The sequence below is a fragment of the Gordionus sp. m RMFG-2023 genome, unplaced genomic scaffold (genome assembly GCF_954871325.1).
Source record: "Gordionus sp. m RMFG-2023 unplaced genomic scaffold, tfGorSpeb1-WG-v2 contig_248, whole genome shotgun sequence".
In the NCBI taxonomy this organism is placed as follows: domain Eukaryota; kingdom Metazoa; phylum Nematomorpha; class Gordioida; order Chordodea; family Parachordodidae; genus Gordionus; species Gordionus sp. m RMFG-2023.
This window is the reverse complement of record NW_027050968.1, coordinates 1-27,597: the sequence shown is the minus strand read 5'-3', so window position 1 is coordinate 27,597 and position 27,597 is coordinate 1. Positions and strand designations below refer to the sequence as shown.

Sequence of the window (27,597 nt, the reverse complement as noted above, 5' to 3'; positions counted from 1 at the left end):
CGAAACATCAAAAAAAGAAAAACGACTTTTGAAAATCTCGTGAATGGAAATATTTGATTAGATTATTTCAGCTGAATGTTTAAATTTAAATTATCTCCTTGATTTAAAATGGTAATGATGGGGAAATCGAATATACCACTCAGAATTATAACCTAAACTTTTCGTTGGTGAGAATACAATGATTGTTGTCTCAAAGCACAAGTATCAATTTTTATTCTATATTTTTGATATGTTTTAGCATGATGTGGGTTATAAATGATGTGATCTATAAATTTTATTAACAAAGTTAAAACGAATTAATCCAGCTGAATAACCACCAGAATACCACGTACTGTAAAAGTACCCAGGTTACTTTGTATTCACCTTCTCTTTCAGATGTAATTTCCAAATATTATTTTGCAATCTTTTAATATATATAAGATGGAATTAGACATATCTACATTTACTCAAAATTCTGTAAGACCTTTTTAAAAAAGATTATTGCCCCAAAAAACTTTAAAAGAGATTGTCTCAAAATTCTAGCAAGAAGTTATAAAAACCCAAAAATTATCAATATTGTCTTTATTTTTTTTCTTAATGATATAATTTGTTTTTCGCGTATTTTTTAAAAAAAAACAATTTACGCTATTTTTATTTTATTTATTTTTTATAATAACAACATAAAAAAAATATTACTTTTTCCTTTTTTTATTATATAAAATTGCAACTCATGCTAACAAATAAAAAAAACATTTTCTTTTCTTCTTTCACCCATCACGACATGCCATCCCCAGGGAGCTACGCTTCCAGCAACTCCTCCCATTCTCCGCCTGACAAGTGTACTACTGGCCAGCTATCGTTGCTATTGCCACTGACATTCTATTCATAATATTCCACGGCTCCACCAAGGGTATCGTCATCCCATTATTCTCCAATACCCCATTTTCTGGTGTTCTCTGTGTTATCCTCACTGGCAAAGTGGTATGAATTGACAAAGGATTCTCCCGGCTCCTACTCCTTTCACGCTCCGTTTGACCCTGGGACTCCGGCGCCGGGCGCCTATTTGTTGTTCGCTCGTCATCCCGTCTCCTCGGCCACTGATTTCGTACATGATCAGTTGCCCGACAGATATAGCAGACCCACGCCTCCATGGTCTCAGCCCCTGCCGTCGGGGCTCCGGTAGCTCCTGGCTCACCTCACGATGGTTGGTTGTTGTAACACGGACTGGCCCGTCGTTCATGTAACTCCTGTGAATATCATTGTTTTGTCTTAATGGCAGTAGAATCCGGCCTTCATTGTCTACTCGGCCCCGAAATATGCTAACTCTGATCGTCAGACCCTCTCAATACAAACACCGATGCACTCCAGATATCATTCTATATACATACATTCCCATTTAAATTCGGGTAAAAAAAAATTAATTCTCATATAAATTATTCTTTTACTTTATTTCCTCGGTGTAAAAAGAATTTTGCTCAGGAAAAGTCACCCCAAAAAATCGTCTATTAATTTTAAATTTTTACACAAAAAAAATCAGGACCAAAAAATTTTTTTTAATAAGTTCTTCTATTTCTTCCAACTCCACTGAATAATATAATATCATTATTATTATTATTATTCTTTTAAACCCCAATTTCCCCCGTTCAACTGTCGACACACATCTATTTCTCTTTCCAACAGTTAAAATTCCTTCCCAGTTTTTTGACTTGTTACTTTTTAACCATCTAAATTTACGTCTTTTCAATATTTTTAATGTCGTATGGTTCCAACTTCTGACTTTACAATGTTTTATAAGTTTTTAATGTTCACAATTGCTCCATTTCATCTTCTTTTTTTTTACTCGTGCCAAATTTATTTTTATTAATTAATTACTACTTGACATTACATTATTACATTTTTCTTTTACTCTAAACATCCAATTTAATAAACTGTTTTATAATAGCCAACTTTCCATTAACGAATCACCCTATTTTAAATCTGATTTCAGCCCTTTATCTGCCCGGTTAAGCTTCTTTACTGATTTTTTTTTTTAATTTTCCCCTCTTTACCCACATGACTAACTATATATTATTGTTTGTTTCCCCCTCCTTTTTTTTTATTTATGGAGTAGACTGTTTTGGCATTAGTCAACCTTCTATTAACGAATTGCCTCAACGTAATTTTGATTTTACTTTTTAAATTTTCAATCTTATCGAACTCCATCAATTATTTTTATAATTTTTATTTTCGCTTTTATACACATAAATTCCACTAATTATTTTTTTATAATAAATTTTTCTTTAAATACGTTCCATTACCAGGTATCACGCAAAAATTTTTTTTTAACCTTTTTTTTTTATTTGGAACCCTCAATACGACCTATGACTACGACCTACGAAGGCAACCACCCATCTTTCCCCACCATATCCTGGTTTGATCTTAATCTTTCGGACTCTACTCTTTTTCGTATTTGTTCCACATGCCTAACTCCTTCCCTTCCACCAACTTTGACTCGCACCAATTTATGTCCAATGTTTTCTATTACAACCCCGGGCTCCCATCTTCGGGTACCTCCAAAAATTTTAGCCCAGATGGCCTGACCAACCACAATTTCACATTAATTCTCCATTGAACTCACATCTTGAGTCGGTTTGGGTCTTAAGAAATCCAACTGAATACGAGTTCTACTGCCCAAGAACTTCTCCGCTGAGGACAATTCCTCTCCCTTTCGACTATTGTTATAATATGCTACCGCTATACAAATCTCCCCACCCCCATATTTTGACTTTCTCAACCAACTCTTGACCACCGCCACCATCCTTTCCGCTGTCCGTTTGAAGATGGGTGGTAAGGAGGCGCCAAAATGTGTCTCGTCCCAGTCTCAGTACAAAATTCTTCAAACTGTTTACTTATGAAAGTGAGCCCTCCATCCGACACGACAACTTCTGCTAATCCAAACTTGGCCCAAAGACCTTTCAATGTCTTAACTACTACTTGGGTCGTTAAGCCCCTTACCTCTTCATATTCCACCCATTTCGAGTAAGCGTCCACCGTAGATATATTTTGCCCCCAAAGTCAAAAAAATCCAAATGCATCCTTTGCCAGGGCTGAGTAGCCCTTGGCCACACACTCTTTTTGTCCTTACGTGGCATATTGGACCATGAATTACACATTTCGCAACTTCTGCTCATGTCTTATACCAGGCCACCACACGTACTCACGCAATACCCTGATGCCCTGCATGGATTATGGCCAATACTGGGCCCCTTAATTTCATTGGTATCACTCCTCTGTTTCCTCGCACTAGACATTCATCCACAATAGCTAGCTCTTTCTCTATGCACTTAAAAAGTTTATCTCCCTCTCTCCAAGGTCTCCGGCCCATAACGTTTCCTTTAATTCTTATCAATTCGCGATCCTTCAAAGTGGTCTTCTTTAGCTCATCCCATGTCACTGGCCCTCCCTTAGATATTCCCGCTATAACACGAATCAACCCTTCTTCCTCTCTCTCTCCTATTCCTCCAACTTTCACTTCTTCCAAATCCTCTCCAGCCCCACATCTGGATAGAATATCAGGTAAATAATTTTCTTTTCCCCGCCTATATTTCACTTGGACATCAAAACTGCCTACCAGCAATAGCCAACGCTGCAACCTAGACGACAACATGAGCTCCTTGTTGTCCTTCCTGAAAAGATGCACCAGGGGCTTGTGATCCGTATATATGACAAATCTACGTCCAATTAAGTATTCCCGACATTTAGTCAACCCAAATATAACCGCTAACGCTTTTTATTCGATCACTAAATATCTTGTCTCGGCCACCCTAAAGATTCTTGAGAAAAACAAAATAGGTCTCTCCAACTCGTCTATACAATGTAATAGCGCTCCATCCACACCCCTCCTCGAAGCGTCCACGGCCAATATCACTTCCTGATCGTTGTTAAAACACACTAGAACGGGTTCCCTTCCAATCCTTAACTTCAACTCCTCAAAATCCTCCTCCTGTTCAATCTTCCATTCAAATCTTTCTCCTTTTTTTAACAATTTATACAATGGCGCCGCTATTTGCGCAAAATCTTCCACAAAACGGTGATAATAATTCACCATCAAGAATGCTTGTACCTCCACCTTATTATTAGGCCTCACTATACTTGTTATATTTGACATATTTTTGTCCAAAGGTCTGACCTCTTTCTCATTGATTTTATGACCCAAATATACGATCTCTGATACTCTCAGCACACTTTTCTCAACGCTTGCCCGCAATCCTTTATCCTTGATTCTTTTGAACACCTCCTCCAATCTTCGTTCGTGTTGCTCGGGAGTCTCTCCCATCACCAATACGTCATCCATGTAATAAAATACTCCCTCTAGTCCTTGAAAGACTGCCGCCATCGTTCGCTGAAAAATCGGAGCCGACACGCTAAGTCCAAACGGTAATCTACAGAAAGCATATAATTCCTTCGGAGTCGTGATCGTTAATAGCTTTTGTACCTCGGGTTTCACCTTCAATTGTAAGTAAGCGTTCGAAAAGTCCACCTTTGAAAAATATATGCTACCCTTCAAATTAGCTACGATTTCTTCAATCCAAGGCAACGTATATTTGACTTCCACTACTCACGGATTTAGCGTAACCAGAAAATCGGCGCATAAACGAAACTTTCCATTGGCCTTCTTCACTGGTACTAGCGGTGTCGCCCATTCGCTATATTCCACTGGACAGACAATGCCCTTCTGTACCCATTGTTCTAACTCCTTGTCTACTTCAATTTGCTACTCGAACGGTATTCGTCGTAATGCACAAAACTTGGGTACAAATCCCTCCTTCAATTTGATATCCACTTCATAATCTCTGAGACAACCCAACTTCTCACCTCAAAGATCTCTTTATAATTATTGACTATTTTCCGCACTCCCTCTTCTACTTTGATCATACCTAATTCTATTTCTTTACTTTGAAATTCCCTTTCTTCTCGTCGTCTTGCATCTTTTCCCTCTACATCCATTTCTTGGCTATGGGTTCCCTCGGTATTTCCTTGTTTGAAATCTACACTTTCTTTAGTTCCTTCTTCTGGCAATGTTATTTTCTTATGTGACAATTCTTCCAGCTTCATTTCAAACTTTCCTTGACCCTGAATTTCTTTCTCCTCTCCAGTGTCATTTCTTCCTTCCTTCCTCCAAAATCCCGACAAACTCTTAAATTTTCCCCTATATCCACCCTATAATGGTTACATGTCAATACCGCGAAAATTTTAGCGCGAAATGTATTATCGCGAATGCATTATCGCGAATGTCGATTACCGCGAAAAGATATTATAGCGAATGCATTACAGCGAATACATTATCGCGAATATAATATAGCGTATGCATTACCACGAATGCATTATAGCGAATATAATACAGCGAAAATATTATAGCGAATGAATTAGCGCGAATGTAATACCGCGAAAATGTTATCGCGAATGTATTATAGCGAATACATTACAGCGAATGAATTATCGCTAATATATTACAGCGAATGCATTATAGCGAATTTATTATAGCGAATGAATTATCGCGAATACATTATAGCGAATGCATTATAGCGAATGCATTATAGCGAATCCATTATAGCGAATGCATTATAGCGAATGCATTATAGCGAATGCATTATAGCGAATGCATTATAGCGAATGCATTATAGCGAATGCATTATAGCGAATGCATTATCATATCGCGAATGGAGTTTCATGAAAGTTACAATTTTATATTTATCGACTTTTCGACTGACTTAGTTGAATATGAAAATTAAGTCAAAATGGGGATTGGCTCTAAAAACATTTTTTTATTAAAATTAAGGCTAAGGCTTTTCTTTTTTTTGACTCAAAATATATAAAAAAGATTCTAAGGAATAAAATAGATTTCTCTTTTTCATCTAATCATTTTAAATATTAAATATCAAGTTTTTTCTTTTTAATTTATTGAAAACTTGTAGGAGAGAACGGGGTTATGACCAACCCTAAAGGCAAACTTTAAGAAAATTATAAGCAATTTATCATTTTTAATAAAAAATATCTCATTTTGTTCAGCTCTATTAGTTTTATGATATGTTTAAATTTCAAAAATACATCTTTAATAATTTTTTTAAAATATCATTTTTCCTGGAATTTTTTTTGGTAACCGAGTGAACCCTACCCGGGGACGAACAAGTCCTTGGTCGAGGCTATTATAAACTCTGCTTAATTTTCCATATATAAAAGTTATATATTTTTTTATTAGGATATATTTAATGATTTAAAACATAAAAGTGTTATATAAAATCATTTAAAACATTCACAATCTTTGCAAATAAAAAAACAATAAAATTGCAAAGCCATGTAACTAATAACTGACACTGAAAGCAGTCTTGATTGTTATGCTTGATATAATTTATTTGTATACCAAACAATTATTTATCATATAATAACATTTTTCGATTTTTTTTCTTTTAGTTGGTCTCTCCTTGGCTTTTTTTGCATGTCAAATTTTTAAAAAATAGCAAAAAAAAAGGTCTAACCTCATAAAAATAGCCCCAGTAGCACCACTTTGATTAAGATCATATTTTGAAGTATTTATATTATCAATTTTGTTCGGGTAAATTGTTATTCTATAAAATAGGATTTTTTCTTTTATATAATATGATTTTTGTGTGGTAAAATTGTATATTAATCTTTATTTTTGAAAAATAGTAAAAGTGTAAAAAGTTACTTTTGAAGGTACGAATGATATAAAGCATTATAAAAATTCTTCAAGCGGTCCGATAGAAATAAAAATTATAGCCGCATATGCAATATATAAGTATATAGTTTTGGTAAAAAATTATCTCTTAGAGTTTAATACTCTAGAAAATAAAGCCACTCTCACTATAACCCTGGGTTCATTATAACACCGGTCTCCCTAATTATGGGCATCAGAAATTTTTTAGCTTTAGCTGATAACATAAAATAGTGTCACAAAGTTCTTTCCAAAAGTGTCTTACTTTGTGGAATAAACAAAAAATGTACCAATATGGCAGGTAACATCAATAAATTGGGTAGGTATCTGATAAATTCTAGTGGAATTCATATTACGAATCTATGGTTTTGCTTGATAAAATCTTAGTTGAAAAACAAAAGGAGCTTGATGAGGTATATGATAACAATGGGGTTAGCTTGGTGAACTGGATTAATATTCCACTTTTTCCTAGAGAATTCAGGAATTAAACTTGATTCCAATTTTTCTTCTCATGTCAAAATTTTATCATTATCAAATCTTTGATAATATACATAATTTAGAAAATTATCGTATGTATATATTGTTAGTGGTATTTAATAATGAGTTTGTTTAATAATGCCAAAATATTTTATGTTATAGTTTATGAATTTGAAGAAATCTTTAAAAATATATATGTTCGACTACATTTTTTTATCTTAATTTTCTAAAAGCCACTTTATAAAATTTAAAATATTTTGTTTTTATGTTATAGTTTATGAATTAAAGGAAATCTTTAAAAATATATATGTACGACTACATTTTTTTTTTAATTTTCTAAAAACCACTTTATAAAATTATATATTTTGAGAATATTAAGACAGGAGATTTCATAAAAAATGAATGACACGTTTCGGAGTTAATAAGATTTCAACGCGACGTTTTTTAGCAGCCCGGTAAATAATCAAAATTTTTGATCTCATTATCAACTTCCTTTCAATAGTAGGAATGGGGCTAGTAGTCGTTTTTGTCAATATCATCATAAGCTTGACAATTTATAATTGAATTTATTATATATCCCAACAAACACTTAACTTAAGTTATACATTAATAAATATTTTTAATATTTTATATTTTAAGATTGATTCTAGTAAAAGTTAATTTTTGCCCCAACAAGCCCCAAACCCCAGGCTTGTAGATTACATTGGTTTATTAAGTCTCCTATAGGATAATTGCCAATAATACACCATTTGTATATAAATAATTCATAAAAAATTTCAAAATGTGATATTTTATTTTAAAAAATGTTTAAGTTTTAATGAATTTTAATGAATTTTTTAATTTTTTTTCTAATTCTTTTGATTGTCAACCACCAGAAAAGGTGAAAGTTAAAGGGAAAAAAATAGAATTTAAAGCTATAATAGCCAATGAATACTTATTATATCATATTTTTAAGCATAATATAATTAATTCGACCTAATTCTACTAGCCCCTAGTTACTGATATGATTTACCCTTTCCAGCGCTAAAAAAATATGTTGATAATTTTTTCTTTAATATTTTTAAACATAATGATTATGAGACTTTCTGAAATGGGAAAAGAAGATTTTTTAGTTTCATATTCTGTCTATTTAATTATTTCTAAATCTCACTGTGCAAATTGGTTTATTATTCATGATACAGTTTAAAACAATTTCAACTTTAAGAGAGACAGAAGGCCACTAATCCATATTTTTATGCCGTTTAATATTATAGTGAAAAACATTTTAATTATGCTTTAATATTATTTACTTATCTTAAATTCTGTTAAAACAATTTATAAAATACAGAGAAAATATTTAAAATAACGAAATTTGAAAATTTAGGGCAGGGCTTTAAATAATCAGAGCTAAAAAATGCCGACCGAAGAATACAGGTATATTAATTTACGACATTTATATTATTTATTTTATTACTAATTATGACATTGAAATATGTTAAATTCAATTTTGTCAGTACTGTTAAAAATAGCTAAATATTAATAAAAGTATAATTTTTTTGGCGTTGATAAAGGGGTAACTACCTGAATCACGGGGAAATTTTTAATCTTTTTTTTATTTTATATTTTTATGTGGTCATTTGAATAATTATTATTTTAACTTATATATTTTTATGTGGTCATTTTAATAATTATTATATGGTCATTTTATTATTAAGAAAACCTCTCATTTGTATATATGTGAATATAGTTATTTTCGTAATTTGTTTTTCCTTAAAAATATATATATATCATTAATCATAATTAAAATTAGACATAAATTTGATATAAAAAATAAATTTTTATTTTTATAGGCAAAATATATTTAAAAATAATTTTAAAATGGCATAGAATTATTTATGACCCAGACAAAATGTTTTTAAGATTATTTTATCCCTTTTTTTATTCAAGGGTGTTCTGAGAATTTATATTACAGCAACTGGCTTGTTTTTTAAGAATAGTAAAGATTCGAAAATTTTTGTCATTTTATTTTACATATTATTAAAATATTTTTATTTTTGAAACAAATTACTCAATATATCATTTAAATAATTATGATTAAAAGTTATAAAGGTTTAGATCTAGAGATATATAATAACTTTGTTTACAGGCTTGATAAAAAGGTGCCTCCTACCTACTACTATAGGTGCGTAGAGAGAGATACTCACAAGTGTATGGCCAGGCTCAGATGCCGAAATAATGAAAAAATTCCAAATAAATTCGAGCACAATCATATTCCGGATATTGCTCAAACTGAGTCACGAAAAATTGTTAACGAAATTAAGCATAAAGCGAAAACAACTATCGATACTCCCAGTATGATTATCTCGGAGATATCGGCAAATCTAGATGAATCTATCGCAATGAAGATTCCTAACTCCAGCCTTATTAAAAGGATAATACACCGTACAAGAAGCTCTCACAATCATCCACCACCGTGCCCAACGTCTTTGGCCAAATTAATTTTACCCTACGAATATACTATTACCGAGAAAGGCGAGAATTTTATCATTCATGATGATGAGGTAAAATTGAACAATTTGTTTAAATTTTAAATATTTCAACTGAAAATCAAAATTTGGTAAATTGCAAGTAATTATTTTAAAAATTATTAGATTAAATTTTTAATACTGCAATTTTATATTATAAATTAAGATAAACGAGCGACTTTTAATATTCTCCACTGATGAAAATCTTGAATTTCTCTCCTCATGTGCGATGTGGTTCGCCGATGGTACTTTTAAATGTACACCTCCTCTTTTTCATCAACTTTATACGCTTAACGGAGTAAAAAATAAAACAGTTTTCCCCCTAGTTTACATATTGATGACCGGTGATTACAAGCGAGTTTTTGAAATTATTCGATCATATGTAACAATCTCTCCTGATTTTATAATGACCGATTTTGAGTTATCGGCAATCAATGCATTAAAATCGGTCTTCCCGTTAACGAAACAAAGAGGATGTTTATTTCATTTTGGTCAAAGTTTTTGGAGAAAAATACAAAGGTTTCCAGAAATATCAATGCAATATAAAACCAATACACAATTTTGTTTATTTTTAAAAATGATGGTATGTTTGGCCTATGTGCCAGAAACAGATGTTACAATGGCTTTTGAGAGATTAATAATGTATCCGTTTTATCAAGAAAATGTTATTTTACAGCCGATTATTGATTATTTTAAAACACATTTATAGGGAAATCTTATGGGAGGGAAAGATTAATCCCAATTTTTCCCATTCCCTTATGGAATTGCTATAATTTCACACTTAATGGCAACGCGAATACAAAAAATTATGTGGAAAGATGGCACAGGAATTTTAATTCATTGCTGACTTCCTATCAACTTACAATATGGAGATTTATAACAGGTATAATATTAAATTTCCAGGTAAAAAATTTAAGAAAAAAATTCTAGAATAATTTAGTTTTTTTAAATTAAAAAAGGAAAATTGATTATACATTGAATATTTATATCATTTTAAGGACTTAAAAAGCAACAAAGTTTAACTGAGTTAAAAATTGTCCAACTACAAGGAGGTGATGAAGCTTCTCCAAGAAAAAAATACCGGAATCTCTCAGAAAGACTAAAAAGAATAGTATCGGATTACAGAAATCGCGATATTTTATCGTACTTGAAGGGCCTAGCATCCAATATTAATTTAAATATATAATTTTACAATAATGTGGTAAAATTTTTATTAGCTTAAAATGATATTTATGAAAATAGTCAAATTTGCGATGGGGGGGAAATTATAATAAAAAAATAAAATAGCAAATATATATTTTTATATTATTTTATATTTTTTAGTAAAAATATAAAACTCTATAAGCAGCTAGCAGATTGTAATTGTATTCTCATATTATTATTATTAGATTTTTGGTTAGAAAAATTCATTTTTGTGGCAATATAGTGAATTGATCTTTAATAATATATGAAGAGTTTTATAAATAAAATTAAATTTTATATATAAATTGAAACGCGAAAGTGAGATTTAAAAAAATCACTAATCAAAAATATTAAGGGTTGTAAACATTAATAAATTTTAATATAACGAGTTTTCAGACACTAGTCTTGATCCCAAGTTCAGTTAGGGTTCCAGAATTTAAAAAAAATTAAATTATTATTTTAGAGTAATAAAATATAACAAAATAAGAGTTAATAAACAAGTCATGTAATCTATTTATAAATCTTATTTCGTAGTATCATCAATTAACTTATTTAAATCTTTAAAAAAATTGAAAAAAAATTATTGCACCTTTCATCTTTTTAAAGTAAGGTGCCAGAAGTAAATTATAGTTTGGTAATAACTTTATTTTTATCCAATTCCAAAAATGTCTAAGATTTTAATAGTAAAATATTATTTCAGCCGCTGGGTTATTTTTGAAAGGATAGCTTTATCAACACCAAAAAAAATTATACTTTTATTAATATTTAGCTATTTTTTACAGTACAGACAAAATTGAATTTAACATATTTCAATGTCATAATTAGTAATAAAATAAATAATATAAATGTCGTAAATTAATATACCTGTGTTCTTCGGTCTGCATTTTTTAGCTCTGATTATTTAAAGCCCTGCTAAATTTTCAAATTTCGTTATTTTGAATATTTTCTCTGTATTTTATAAATTGTTTTATACGGAATTTAAGATAAGTAAATAATATTAAAGCATAATTAAAATGTTTTTCACTATAATATTGAACGGCATAAAAATTTGGATTAGTGGCCTTCTGTCTCTCTTAAAGTTGAAATTGTTTTAAACCGTATCATGAATAATAAACCAATTTGCACAGTGAGATTTAGAAATAATTAAATAGACAGAATATGAAACTAAAAAATCTTCTTTTCCCATTTCAGAAAGTCTCATAATCATTATGTTTAAAAATATTTATTGTAGGCATTCCCTTTTAGGCAGAATAATATGATTTGAAAATAACTTAAAAAATATTAAATTTGAACTAAATTCACATATCATCTCTATTGAAACCACCAAAATATATAATTAAATATATTTTTTATCATTTTAAGATTTATATTTGAAACAGGAGTTGGCATTTATTATTTTTAAATTTAACAATGTTTAAATTTAAAAAAGATAAGATTTTATGTTTTAAAGCTATAAAATTAATAATTTTGACGATTACAAAAGATTTAATAAGATAGAGGTCTCAATCCGATGTTCCCCTTCATCTAATCTTATTTAAAAATTTTTAAAAATTATCAACATATTTTTTTAATGCTGGAAAGGGTTAATCATATCAGTAACTAGAGGCTAGTAGAATTAGGTCGAATTAATTATATTATGCTTAAAAATATGATATAATAAGTATTTATTGGCTTTCATAGCTTTAAATTCTATTTTTTTCCCTTTAACTTTCACCTTTTCTGGTGGTTGATAATCAAAAGAATTAGAAAAAAAATTAAAAAATTCATTAAAAGTTAAACATTTTTTAAAATAATATCACATTTTGAAATTTTTTATGAATTATTTATATACAAATGGTGTATTATTGATAATAACAATTATCCTATAGGAGACTTAATAAACCAACATAATCTACAAGCCTGGGGTTTGGGGCTTGTTGGGGCAAAAATTAACTTTTACTAGAATCAATCTTAAAATATAAAATATTAAAATATTTATTAATAGGGTCTTTTGTAAAAAACGACTTAATTTAATCGTTTAAAAAATTGAGTATACCAAATTCCACATATTTTTTAATAAAATACGAATTTCATAAATAACAAGTGACGTGTTTTAGAGGTAAATAATTTTAAAACGCTACTTTAAATAAATATATACAATTAAGCTGGTTCTCTGGTTTTTTGGAACTTAATAAATGCGTTAAATATAATTTTGTCAAATATAAATCACTATTGCATTGTGATAATGTTAGTTGTTTGTAATGCATTCGCGCTAATATATTCGCTATGATACATTCGCTATAATGCATTCGCGGTAATGCATTCGCTATAATATCTTTTCGCGGTAATCGACATTCGCGATAATGCATTCGCGATAATACATTTCGCGGTATTGACGTGATACGCCCTATAATTCCCCCCGCTATCTCCCCTATAATACCCCCCAATATCTCCCCTGTAATTCCCCCCGATTTCTCCTCTGTAATTCCCACGTATTTCTCCCTTGTAATTCCCACGTATTTCTCCCCTGTAATTCCCCCGATTTCTCCTCTGTAATTCCCACGTATTTCTCCCTTGTAATTCCCACGTATTTCTCCCCTGTAATTCCCACGTATTTCTCCCTTGTAATTCCCACGTATTTCTCCCCTATAATTCCTCCCGATATCTCCCCTATAATTCGCCCCGATATATCTTCTATCATCTCTAAAACCTCCATCTACTTCCCCTCTCCTTTCCCCCTCTAAAAAGATTTCAATTCCTGGCAAATTTTCTCCATACCAATAATTAATATCTCTATTTTCCTCACCTCTTGTAATAGGTACAAATATACCACACCACGCAAATACCCCCCAAAAATTACAATCTGGACCCATCGTGTGATCCAATCCCATCCCAATACTGATTCTATTTTTCGATCTACTATCCACAAGTCCAAAATCTCCACTCTATTCTCTAATATAACCTTTAATTCCACCCTGCCCATTACTGCTACTTCTGATCCATCCAACTGACGGATCTTGATGTCCTCCCGTTTAATTATTCCTTCAGACCAAATACTTAGATACCTCTCATAGGCCATCACGGAGATGGCCGCCCCGGTATCAAATAACATGGTGACCATACTCTCATTTAAATTTATCCAAACTCTAGGACAAAGATCATGTACTCTCTCCTCTTGTATCATATTTACACCTTTTGATTTTCCCCTTCCTGTACAATCCGACCCTTTCACTTTCTTCCTATCCTGCCTCCCGACCTTCTGGGCATGCTCTTTGCTATCATATAGTCACAAAAACTCACAATATCTCGCAACATGGCCATCCTTTATGCATCGAAAATATATTTTATTTTGTTCAATAATTCTAATATTCGGAGGATTTTGTCCCATGTCCCTTTGGGGAAAACCGCCTCTAGTATTGAAATTGGTTACATTACAATCCTCTTTACTGTGCCCATACCGTCCACAGCCTGCACATCGCAATTTATCCTGTTTCTTTGGACAATAGGGAGAAATATGGCCATATTTCCCACATTTAAAACATTTGCTTTCCAGACAATCTCGTACCATATATGGCCCCTTTTTCCACAATTATAACAGCTGAAATTCTCTTTTCCTCGGAAATTAAAACTAGGCCTCATTTCCATTCGCCTTCCTTGTGAATTCTATCTTGGTCCTCTATATGGTCCTCCCAATTGATTGTTATACCCCGGTTTTCTATAATTACCCCCTCTTTCCGTGTTATTAATTTCCTCATTCCTAATAAACTCTCCCATACTGCTGTCAGTCCATCCTACTTTTCCCATCATATCTTCTTCCCCATTATGCCCTTCAATGGTTAATGTCTGATTTCTAATTCTTACATTTCTACTATGCTTAATCCCTTTTCCAAAGAAAAAACTGCAAACCCATATAGCTAAAATGATTAGTGCCCCAAGAATGTTATACTGGACCTCCCAGTATTTTATGAATTTTAAACTTTTCATTATTATCTATAAGAAATTAACTATAACTTTTAAAATAAAAATTATTATCTGTAACGTTAAGAGATATGAAACAATTAGAACGTTCCAATAAAACACATATACATATATATTGATTAAATAAAGTTTAAGCGTTTAATTGCTACTATTTATATATATATATTTATTTTTCTTATAAACCCACAAAGCTACAAAGTTTCTTATATAAATCACTAAGCCCCCAAAAAAAATTATATACCACTGAGCCACAAAGTATTTTTATATACCCCACCAAGCCACTAAGTATTTTTATATATCCCACAAAGCCACTAAGTATTTTTATATATCACAAAGCCACTAAGAATTTTTAAATATCACAAAGCCACTAAGAATTTTTATATATCCCACAAAGCCACTAAATATTTTTATATATCACAAAGCCACTAAGAATTTTTAAATATCACAAAGCCATAAAGAATTTTTATATATCACAAAGCCACTAAGAATTTTTAAATAACACAAAGCCACTAAGAATTTTTAAATATCACAAAGCAACTAAGAATTTTTATATATCACACAGCCACTAAGAATTTTTAAATATCACAAAACCACTAAGAATTTTTAAATATCACAAAGCCACTAAGAATTTTTAAATATCACAAAGCCACTAAGAAATTTTATATATCACAAAGCCACTAAGAATTTTTAAATAACACAAAGCCACTAAGAATTTTTAAATATCACAAAGCAACTAAGAATTTTTAAATATCACAAAGCCACTAAGAATTTTTAAATATCACAAAACCACTAAGAATTTTTAAATATCACAAAGCCACTAAGAATTTTTAAATATCACAAAGCCACTAAGAAATTTTATATATCACAAAGCCACTAAGAATTTTTATATATCACAAAGCCACTAATTTTTAAATATCACAAAGCCACTAAGAATTTTTATATATCACACAAAGTTTTTTATCTATAACCCAGGTTCGAACATTTATAAAGGCACCAATTTTAAAAAAAGATTATTGCCTCAAAAACTTTAAAAAAGATTGTCCCAAAATTCAAGCAAGAAGTATCCCAAACCCAAAAAAAATTATCACAAAGTATTTCTTACAATATTGTCTTTATTTTTTTTCTTTTTTTTTTTAATGTAAAATAAATTAAAATAATAATGATATAATTTGTTTTTCGCGTATTTTATACACATTTTTTTCTTTTTTCAAAAAATAAATAAATAATAATTTAAAAAAAAACAATTTACGCTATTTTTTTTTTTAATTTTTTTTTATAATAACAACATAAAAAAAATATTACCTTTTCCATTTTTTATTATATAAAATGGCAACTCATGCTAACAAATAAAAAAAACATTTTCTTTTCTTCTTTCACCCATCACGATAACCTTAATCTTAACATAAATTTAATACATATAAGATAAAAATGAGGACTAAGTTCCTTCTTAAATCCTTTAAGACCTAATTTCTAATATAATCAATTTAAGTATAGACTCTAATTTCTAATATAATTAATTTTAATATAGACTTAAATCCTTTAAGACCTTAATTTCTAATATTATCAAATTTAGTATAGAATGTATTTTTAGACTAAATTCTAAGTTATACACCATTTTACTTTTCTGTTTCAATCTCCCCTTCTCTTATGTTAAATATATCCTCCATTTTAAATTATTATTTGTATCTTTAAAAAAAAAATTTTTGCATAAGATGTAAAATTAGAACTCGATTTTATTTTTCTGTTATTATTTATTTATCTATTACATTTACTCAATATTTTGGTAAGATCTTAATCTTAACATAACTTGAAAAATGAGGTCTAATATAATTAATTTTAGCATAGAATATATTTTTAGGACTAATTTAACTAAGTTATTCACAATCTTGCTTTTCTGTTTAATCTCCCCTTCCCTTATGTAAATTTTGGAACTAAATTCACTAAGTTATTCACCATTCTATATTGTGTTTTAATCGCCCCTTCTCTTAGATTAATTTAAAACTAAGTTTACTAAGTTATTCATCATTTTTTTTTCTGTTTCTATCTCCCTTTCTTTTATATTAAATATATCTTCCATTTTAGATTCAATTTTAAATTTTACTTTTCTGTTTAATCTCCCCTCTTCTTATGTTAATTTTAGAACTAAGTTTACTAAGTTATCTTTCATTTTATTTTTTGGGTTTTAATCTACCCTTCTCTTATAGTAATTTAAAACTAAGTTTATTAAACTATTCACCATTTTATTTTTAAATCTCCCCCTCTCCTATATTAAATATATCCTCCATTTTAGATTCCATTTTAAATTATTATTTATATCCTTTTTAAAATTATTAAATTTAGCATTTAGAACTCCATCTTATTTTTTTATTTATTCATGTATTATAATTTTGTCGGGTTCCTTTTATTATTATTTATTTATTTATTATTTTTCTTTTGTTTTCTTTTCCTTTTATTTCCAAAATAATCATAACTTTGGAATATTATAAATAAATGGTAATTTATAATTTTGTAATTTTATAATTTTTATAATTTTTAGAAATTTTGAATATTATAAATAAATAACATGTAAATTACAAAATTATTATGATCTCCATGTTTTTTTTATTTTAATTATTTTATTTACTTTTTTGTAATAAATAAGATATCGAAACGGAAACAACTAGAGTAGTTCTACATAATTGTTTTCTTTTTACCCATTAGCTGGAATACGGTAATAGTACAAATCGAGTTTGAAACGTTACAAATCGGGTACAAATCAATCCCGTTTTAAAAATTTGTAAAATCTCAAATTTTGAATATCGGGGGGGGGTCTAAGTTCACGCTAAAATATAAGGTTTAAAATTTGATTTCCGAAATAAATAATGAAGATATTTGAGCCATCATTAGGAAGAGAAAAAAATTCTGCGTTGTACGTTAAAAAATTTTTAAAAATATAAATTTTGAGTGTTTTATATTTTTGGCGCCATATCTTTAACGGTCAATAGCTGGAAAACGGTAATAGTACAAATCGAGTTTAAAACGTTACAAATCGGGTACAAATCAATCCCGTTTTAAAAATTTGAAAAATCTCAAAATTTGAATATCGATGGGGGGGGGGGGCTAACCTCACGCTATAATATAAAATAGAGGTCTGCATTGGTCGTGTTTCCTGCCCGCCCTCCCGCGCCCGCCCGTCTAAGTGGGCGGTCGGGCGGGTTAAAAATTTTAACAATGGGCTGGTGGGCGGGTTAAAAAAATTAAAATTTTTTCTTTTAATTAATAAAAAATTGTTCTTACGAACTTAAAAAATAAAAAGCCTTTTTCTGGTATAACTTTTTATAAAATAAATCAACTTTTTTCTTCAATTAAAAAAACTTTTTCTACAAATAAAAACAAACTTTTTTCTATAAACAAATTAAAATCTCCTTTTATGGTAATGAAATAAAACTTTTTTCTTAAAATATATAATTTTTTAGATATTGAAAATTAAAATTTCCTTTTTTGGGAATAATGAAATTACTCCATTGTGTTATTTTATTTTAGTAATGATTTATCTTTATATTGCCCTTTTTATTTTCATTTTTATTTTCTTATATAATATATAAATTTTATTTTTTATAACATAATTTTAACAAAATAATATTTTTTAATTTAATTTTAAAATATGAATAAAGAATTGATTGCTAAGAAAATAAAAAATAATTTTTATAAAATAAAAAACAATTAAGATATTAATAATAAACTTAAATCGTCTATGGGCCATTCCACGTCAAATCGATCACGATTCGACCGACCCCTTTTAAAATTGTTAAAAATTTCTGGAATTATTTAGAAGGGTAAATAAATGAGAAAGCCGTTTATTTTAGCTCTCTAGCACACATGGTTCTCTTGATATAGGGGCTCATAGGTACAAAAAAGAGCCACTTTGGAATCTGTAAAATTTTTAAAAAGCTTATATCTCAAGAACTATTTATAGTAAAAAGATATATAATATATCATATTGTAGGTAAAAATAATCTCTAAAAGGCTATCAAAAAATAATAAAAATTGGCGCCAATTTGAATCTTTAACTTCCGGTTTATCTATAATGCTTTACCTGTATTTTTAAGCAAAAAAGGGAGTTTGTTTTCGAAATTTTTTTATTGCTTTTTATTTAGACACCTTTTATAAATATATATACGATGTCAAAACTTTGGCGACGCTATCGACTCCAAAAATTTAAAAAAATAATAGATGGCGCTTTATGAAATTACGGATTTTGGTTAAAATTTTGCTGCAAACTTATCAATAAACGGATATTTTCACTTTTTATACTAAAAATATTTTAAATTTCTATTAAATATACTAAATAAATTGAGGGGCAGTGTGGGTAAATGCCCATTAGACACTTAATAATGTAATATATTTCCAATAATAAAATCTTTTGTATAATTTTTTTATTATTCATTCATATTAATAATATAGAAATATAGAAATAGAGATAGACAATCATATTCATTCCATAATTTAAAATTTGTGAAATGTTATATTTAATATTTGCGATTCTGTTGAATTAGAATAAAATTTTGTTTCAATTTTATCCTGAGAAATTGGATAAAAAGCATGAAATTTTTGCGTCCCTGGTATAGTACGGGCTTTGTCGAATCTCTCTTTTAAAATTATTTGTTCTTTCTCATATTTATCTTCCATAATATAGGAGAACTCTATTCCTTAATAAAAAAATTATAATATATATATTAATAAATTATAAATCATATACCTTTTATATTTTCCTTACAATAGGCAAAAAACTCTTTAGGAGAAGTTATTTGTTCTGAAGTAGGTTGCTCTAGCCACTAAACGCTTGACGGTACCTCCGACCCCGTCACAAGCTGATTTGCCATGAGATGTAGCCCAGAAATGCCACTCAGCTTTTATCTCGAAATCATATTCATGGTGGCAAAGATTGATTAAATTTTTCCGATTTTTATATTGAGCTGCTGCTCCATCTGAAAAATAGAAGAATTTTTTTGGCAGGCATTGTTCTTTGTTAAGTATTGAACTAAATATTTTTGGAATATATGAACCGCAATTGTATTATGAACGAGAGATTCAGATATTATTACGAAACTTAAATGATTTAAATTATTAAGTGACTTGTAATAAATGACAAAAGGATGAATGGTAACTTGAGATTTATTCCAGTGAAACCCCTATACTTCATCTTGAACCACAAAGGCATAATTTTCAGCAAAATCTGCCTGCACGATATATTCTCCTTCCTTTAAATTAATTTTAAGAGAATTCATGAATATTGTTTGCTGCTTTGTTATGAATGAGTGTAATAGTAAAATATTTAGGTTTCTAAAAAATTAAAGGTTGATGAAGTGATAGTTAAAAGATCTGTACGATCTGTTGTTACCCATTGCTTGTAGGTAATATATTCGATATCAATTGAATATAATATTTCACTTATCATGGCCTTTAAATTAGAAGATCCAGGGCATTGAGCACAATCACCAAAAAAACATTTTGGTAATGCTGGATTACAAATTATTATTGGTAATATATCCTTATATGTAATCTTAATTAAATCTTCATTTAAAGTAATTTTGGGCAAACTCAACAGCATTAATTTTGTGTTTTGATGAATGGAGCAAACACATATTGAATGGGTACCACTACTGCCAACAAATACACAATTCTCGGGACGAAGATCACAAAATTTAGAGAATCCAATTTTAATATTTGAATGAATATCTTTAAATTTAAGATATAGCTCTCGTAAATTAATTAAAATTAATCTTTTTTGGACTTGAATCTTTTCACTGTTCTTTATTATGGTTACAAAATCCCTTTTCCCAGGCATCGATCTACTATATTGATAATTGTTAAAAAGATTTGACAATATCAACGGTGGCGGCATCTATTGTTTTGCCGGGTTTAGGATTAGGTGTTGAAAAAAACCCCTTTTTTTTTATTAAATTTTTAGATTTTATCGCCATATGATATGAAATATTGAATTCTTCTATAATTCTTCTTACTGTCCAATTTGATGGTAATAATGTTAATAATCTATATTTGTTTGTTATCGAAAGCTGTGGGAAATTGATTTTTAAGGTATCGAGAATTTCATCGAATTTTTCATCATTTGATGAAGATAATGGTATAATTTTAGTCGCTAAAACTTTTTTCACGCTAGATATTTTTTTCTTTGGATATTTCTTTTCACGTAAGCGTTTTATTTTAATGGGAGATTCCCCAATTGATTGTAGGGATATATTAATGTTTTCAATTGCCTCTTGATTAACTATATGAGGAGGAGAATCAATATCATTGTCATTATAAGGAAGCTTTGCTAATTTTTGTCGGCATGAAGAGCATATTAGCATATTTAAATTGATTGGTAAATTTTTTTTGGTCATCCAAGGTTGAATCTTTCTTAGATTTTTGCGATAATATGCATGTTTTTGTAAATTAAATGGGTTACAACATCTTGATATTTTAATATTTGGTATATCCATCTTTTATATAGAATAAAATTTTATTTAATTTGAACCTAGAATATGGCTTGTTTAAAATTAATCTGATCGGAAAAAAAATTATATTAAACAGAAAGAGAGATTGTTTTAAACTTTTAATTTTTTAAAATATTATTATCGTAAAATATAATCGATAATATGTCTAATATAAATTCTTTTTTAATGCAGCTGTTATACATTATCGTGCCAAAAAGTCATTCGCTGTTATAGTAGTAAAGCAGAGATCTAAAATATGTAAAAAAATTTAAGGATGGTGGGGGGGGGAGCAGAACTGGAAAATTTTATCGCATTTCTTATAAACTTATAAATATTTTAATTTTTAGAAATAATATTTTTTTAAACATTAGCGCCATCTATTTTTTTTTACGATTTTTGATAAAAATGTATATTTTGGAAGAGTCGATAGCGTCGCCAAGGTTTTGACATCATACATATATTTATAAAAGGTGTCTAAATAAAAAGCAATAAAAAAATTTCGAAAACAAACTCCCTTTTTTGCTTAAAAATACAGGTAAAGCATTATAGGTAAACCGGAAGTTAAAGACTCAAATTGGCTTCAATTTTTATTTTATTTTGATAGTCCTTTAGAGATTTTATTTACCTACAATATGATATATTATATTATATTTTAAAATAGTTCTTGAGATATAAGCATTTTAAAAATTTTACAGATTCCAAATTGGCTCTTTTTTGTACCTATAAGCCCCTATATCTCAAGAACCATGTGTGCTAGCGAGCTAAAATAAACGGCTTTCTCTTTTATTTCCCCTTCTAAATAATTCCAGAAATTTTTAACAATTTTAAAGGGGTCGGTCGAAAATGGGCCTTTTTTGATCGATTTGACATGGAATGGCCCCTATGTGGAAACAATTTAAAATTATTTTTGATGAAAATGACAAAAAAGATTGGATTCGCTGCAATGATTGCGAGTCCATCTTTAAATATAATAGCAAAAGTGGCACCTCCTTCTTCCTTCGGCATCAATGTTCATCTTCAAATTATGAAGATTTGATAGATAATAAAAAAATAACTGGATATTTTGAAAAAGACAATTCTCAATTAAACAAAACGATAAAATCTGGTCTAATAACGAATTTTGTAGAATATTGCGCTAGAGACATTAGGTATTTTAATTTAATAAATTATTCTTTTATCTTTTTTTAGGCCATTTCAAGCAGTTCAAGGACCTGGATTTATAAATATTTTACAAAGATTTGCCGACTTAGGGGCAACATATGGTAAATTGGATGTTATTAAGATCATCCCTTGTGCTACAACAGTTAGCTGCAACGTATCCAAAGTTACTGAGGATCTTAAGGAAATATTATTTCCTAAAATTGTAGAAATGATAAAAAATTTCATTTGCTCATGTACTACTGATATCTGGTGTGAAGAATTTACCAAAACCGATTACATATCTCTATCAATCCATTATATACAAAATTGGAAATTAGAAAAAAAATTTCTTTTTATTTCAAAATTTCAAGATGAAAAAAAGACGGGAGAAAATATTCTTAAAGGATTATTAAATTTTTTAAAAATTAGTGTTCCACGAGAATATTTTTCCAAGCTCATCTTTGTTACGGATCAAGGAGCAAATATTAAAAAAGCTTTGGAAGGGTAAATTTTTTATTAAATAAAATTTAATTATTAGGTAGATATTATAATAATTTCTGAGAGATTTTGTATACACCTAAAGAAAAAACATTCATATCTTAAGAACTATATTTTCCTTTTATTTTTTCAAATATTAGGTATAATAGACTAAACTGTTCAGCACATATGCTGAACACAATACTTCGTAATACCTTCCAGTCAACTTTTATTTTAGAAAATGCTCCCGAGATTAATAATATTTTGGTAACTGCAAAATCATTGACGACTTATTTCAAACAAAGTGGCAACGAAAAATATCTAAGCAAGACGTTACTACAAAATATTGATATAAGATGGAATACAAAGCATAATATGCTACAAAGCATTTATATAATGTATGATGAGATTTTTTTATTCTTACAATTTCGTGATATGACTGAAAAAATGGGATCTATGGAAAAGGAAGATTCAAAAACACTGATAGATTATTTGGAACCATATAAAGATGCAACTAATGCTCTTGAGAGTGATTGCAGGCCTACACTACAGAACGTTCTTATATGGTATGAAAATTAATATTTTGGGATTTATGCCCATTTTTTCTTTATTTATAAAAAAATTAGGTATAATCTTCTACATGAGCATAAGAAATAAATATGAATATAATGGAGTGAAAAACAAAATGCGAAAAAGAAATAGATATAATAAAGAAAAGAGCTAAAAATTTTATAATTGAAAAATTTAAAATTCATATGCTCCATAAAGTTTCAACATTTTTTATACCAAAGTTCCGACAAATGAGGATGTTGTCGTCGGAAGAAATTAATGAAGTAAAAAAACATATTGAAAACTTGTTAGATTTGATTTGCATAGAAGAATGTAACATCGACGTAGATGAAAATTTGATTTTACCCATTTCCCCAAAAGCAAAGAGAATCCAATTAAAAGGTATTAATAAATTATAAATTCGTTTAGCTACTTATTAAATGTAATATTTGAAATAAATAGCATCCACATCAAAATTAAACCCCAACAGATGGGAGGATGAGGATGTTACTGAGGGTACCCTACATAATGACACAACAAAATATAAAGTAACCATTTTTGATAAGTATAATTTAGCATAATTTTAAGATGCATATATTACAATATAAATTTAAATTACTTTTATAAATTTATTATTATTGGTACACTTTTATTTAAATCTTTCAATTGAGGAAGAGGATATACTTCAAAAGGATGTCCTACTTTGGTGGAAACGACAAGAAAAAGATTTGCCAAAGCTATCAAGATTAACAAGAAAAATATTAGCAATTTCTGCAACTAGTGCTCCTTCTGAAAGAGGATTTAGCATTGCCGGAAGGTTTTTATAACAAAGAAGAACGTGTTTGAATCCCGAAAATGTGGATTCATTATTATTTTTGCATTATAATTACTTATAATATTTATTTTATATTTATATTTTATAAATATTTTATTTGATAAAATAAATTATCCATAATTTAAATTGAATATTTTTTAAGCTTAATATATTAATTTCCTAAATTATAAAACTTATAGAGATGTAATGTTGAAACTATTTTCATTAGATGCTTAAAATAGCGGGCTTGGGTAAAAAAATTTTTTATAAATAATGGGCGGGCGGGTAAAAAATTTCTGACTAATGGGCGGGCGGGCGGGTAAAAATTTTTAGAATAATGGGCAGGCGGGCGGGTATATTTTTTTGAAAACTATGGGCGAGCTGGGCGGGCGGGTTAAAAAATTTTTTAAACATTGAGTGGGCGGGCATATTATCCAAAAACCCGCCCAATGCAGACCTCTAATATAAGGTTTAAAATTTGATTTACGAAATAAATAATGAAGATAAAGCTTATTTTGAGCCATCATTAGGAAGAGAAAAAAATTCTCTACCGTTGTAAGTTAAAAAAATTTTTAAAGATATAAATTTTGAGTGTTTTTTATTTTTGGCGCCATATCTTTAACGGTCAATAGCTGAAAAACGGTAATGGTACAAATCGAGTTTGAAACGTTAAAAATCGGGTACAAATCAATCCCGTTTTAAAAATTTGAAAAATCTCAAATTTTGAATATCGGGGGGGGGGGGTTAACTTTACGCTATAATATAAGGTTTAAAATTTGATTTCCGAAATAATTAATGAAGATAAAGCTTAATTTGAGGCATCATTAGGAAGAGAAAAAAATTCTCTATCGTTGTATGTTAAAAAATTTAAAAAAAAATTTTGAGTGTTTTTTATTTTTGGCTCCATATATTTAACGGTCAATAGCTGGAAAACGGTGATGGTACAAATCGAACTGAAAACGATACAAATCATTCTTTATCGATCTATGAACATTTTAATTTTTGAATATCACAAAAACGGTGATAGTACAAATCGAACTGAAAACGGTACAAATCGGGTACAAATCATACCAACTGATAAACCATTGAAAATCAAAAATTGTATGGCCAACTTCACGGACCTATTGATGACCATCAACTGGGGTAGAGTTCAGTTTGGGACAATTCTGTTGTGTGAAAGTTATGGTTTAATAAATAGTGTGATTAATTTAACACGCAATTGGTGTTGTATAATGGATTTGGGAACTAGTCTTTGTACCTGGAGGAAGATATTGTAAATTCAGTAATTACCAGGTGAAGAAAAAATAAAATGAATTTGCGTACCTCGGCAGGGGTGAAATAAGTTGTATATTGGGCAGAGGAGGATTAAGTCATATCCAGAAGGGTGCTTTAATTTATTGTTGTTGTAATTTGCTTCATTAACTATTGAAATTGAGTCCTCAGATGCAAGTAAGCGGAGAGCAAATTTGATATATGATTTTATATTTAATTATAAATTGTCTTGCCTTTTAATTGAAGGCTTGGTTTTATAAAGGGATGTAATGGTTGTGGGTTAGGAGATCTATAATTGCGTCATTTGTTGGGCTAAAGATTTCTGAATTTCTAAGGTAGAGGGTGAAGTAAAATGATAAGAGTGTGAGCCAATGATCAAGAGTGAAAAGTTATTTAATAAAGATTGAATACATGTGAAAAGGGTTTTGGCTACTGAAAAAACATACAAAGATGTACAACTTCTGAAATTAGATTTAAAGGTTTGAATCTTTTGAATATTCATAGGTATTTGACGACAAGCAAGGATGAAATGATTGAAAAATTAATCCCAACGAAGATTGGATTTTACATATAAATATATAACATACAAAATACAAAGCTTTTTGTGAATTAATTTATATTTCAATTTAAATTTTTTATGTATATAAATTTTAAAGGCTCAAAAAATTTGAATTTCTATTTCGGGTGATTTAAGTGATTCATATAGTAGTTATATTCACTTTATATTTTATAATTCACATTTATTTTACAATTTTTCTTTACCGCCAGCTATTTCCAACTAATTTTGGTTGTCAATATATTTAAAATATGGCAGAAAAAAATCAGGAAATTAATACAAAATTCTCAAAGAAAATAAGATATACACTGTAATATGTGAAATTTTAAGCATAAAATTAAAAAGAATATGTATCTGTATCTTTTGTCAAGAAACTGAAAATGAAAAAGATACAAAATTTATTTCAGAATAAAGGATCTTAGATACAGATACTGGTATCTTATTAAAAATGTCAAAAAGATACTGAGTACAAGATACAAAAAGATCTTATATCTTAGATATAAGTATTCGCGGTACTGCCCAACTCTGGTTCTTGTAGATAGTTTAGGGTATAGGAAAAGACCAAATAAGATATTATTTTAATGACATTCATAAAAATGATATATTTTTTATATCAAGCAGTATGTTATGAGAGCCTTTATGATACATGAAGTTGGTGTCTTTATCCTAAATCTCCACCCACTTTAAGCTACTGATGATATGTTTAGGAAATTTAAATTATCTTATATATGTAACAAATTTAGAATAGTTATGCAGTCAAATGTTATCTATTGATTCAAGATCACATGAAAATCATTCGTATATAAAAAAGTGTAACTAATAAAAAAAATGTTTAAAAGATAAAAATGTTAAAATTATTAAACTTGATAAAAATCTGATTTTTAAGTAATAATTATTTGGCTAAATCTGGTATTAATCTTGAAGGTTTTTAAAAACGCTGAGTTATTTATAAATAAAGTATGATAAATCTCTCTTCGATAAAATTAGAAATAGCCAATATATAAAATATTTTTTAGTTAATTGTTTATAAATTATTTACCACAATGCACTTGCTTGCAAAAAATTTTAAAAATATCTAAGCAGTCATAAGATATAAATATTTGTCTATTCATCCAATATAAACACATATTTGTTCCCCCAACTATTTCACCATCATTATAGTATCTATAAAATATTATTAAAAAATATACAATATAATATATAGTATTACTTTTTGATTAAATAATTCCCAGTTTCAAAATAACAATTGGTAGATGAGAATTTGCATTTTAAATATTCTATATCTAAAAGATTTAAAAATCTTATTGGTTTGGATCCATTTGACACTAATCCAAGGTAGACAGCTACATTTACAGTTTCAAAAAATTCTTCCTAAAACCATAATTTAATACTAAATTTTGGTTAAAACTTATTAAAATACAAAGTTATATGATTATAATTAATTTTATATTTTATAGTAAAATACACTATACTAGTAAAAAAATCCCCCAAAAAGGTTGACT

General features: G+C 28.8%; 1 protein-coding gene across 1 annotated transcript; it reads right to left on the bottom strand.

Moving 5' to 3' along the window:
- Positions 1–14,119: 14,119 nt before the first annotated feature.
- Positions 14,120–14,401, bottom strand: LOC135930667 (CCHC-type zinc finger nucleic acid binding protein-like). The gene has a single exon (XM_065467478.1). It carries the CDS (start codon positions 14,399–14,401, stop codon positions 14,120–14,122), a length of 282 nt encoding a protein of 93 aa, XP_065323550.1.
- Between the last annotated feature and the right edge of the window lie 13,196 nt (positions 14,402–27,597).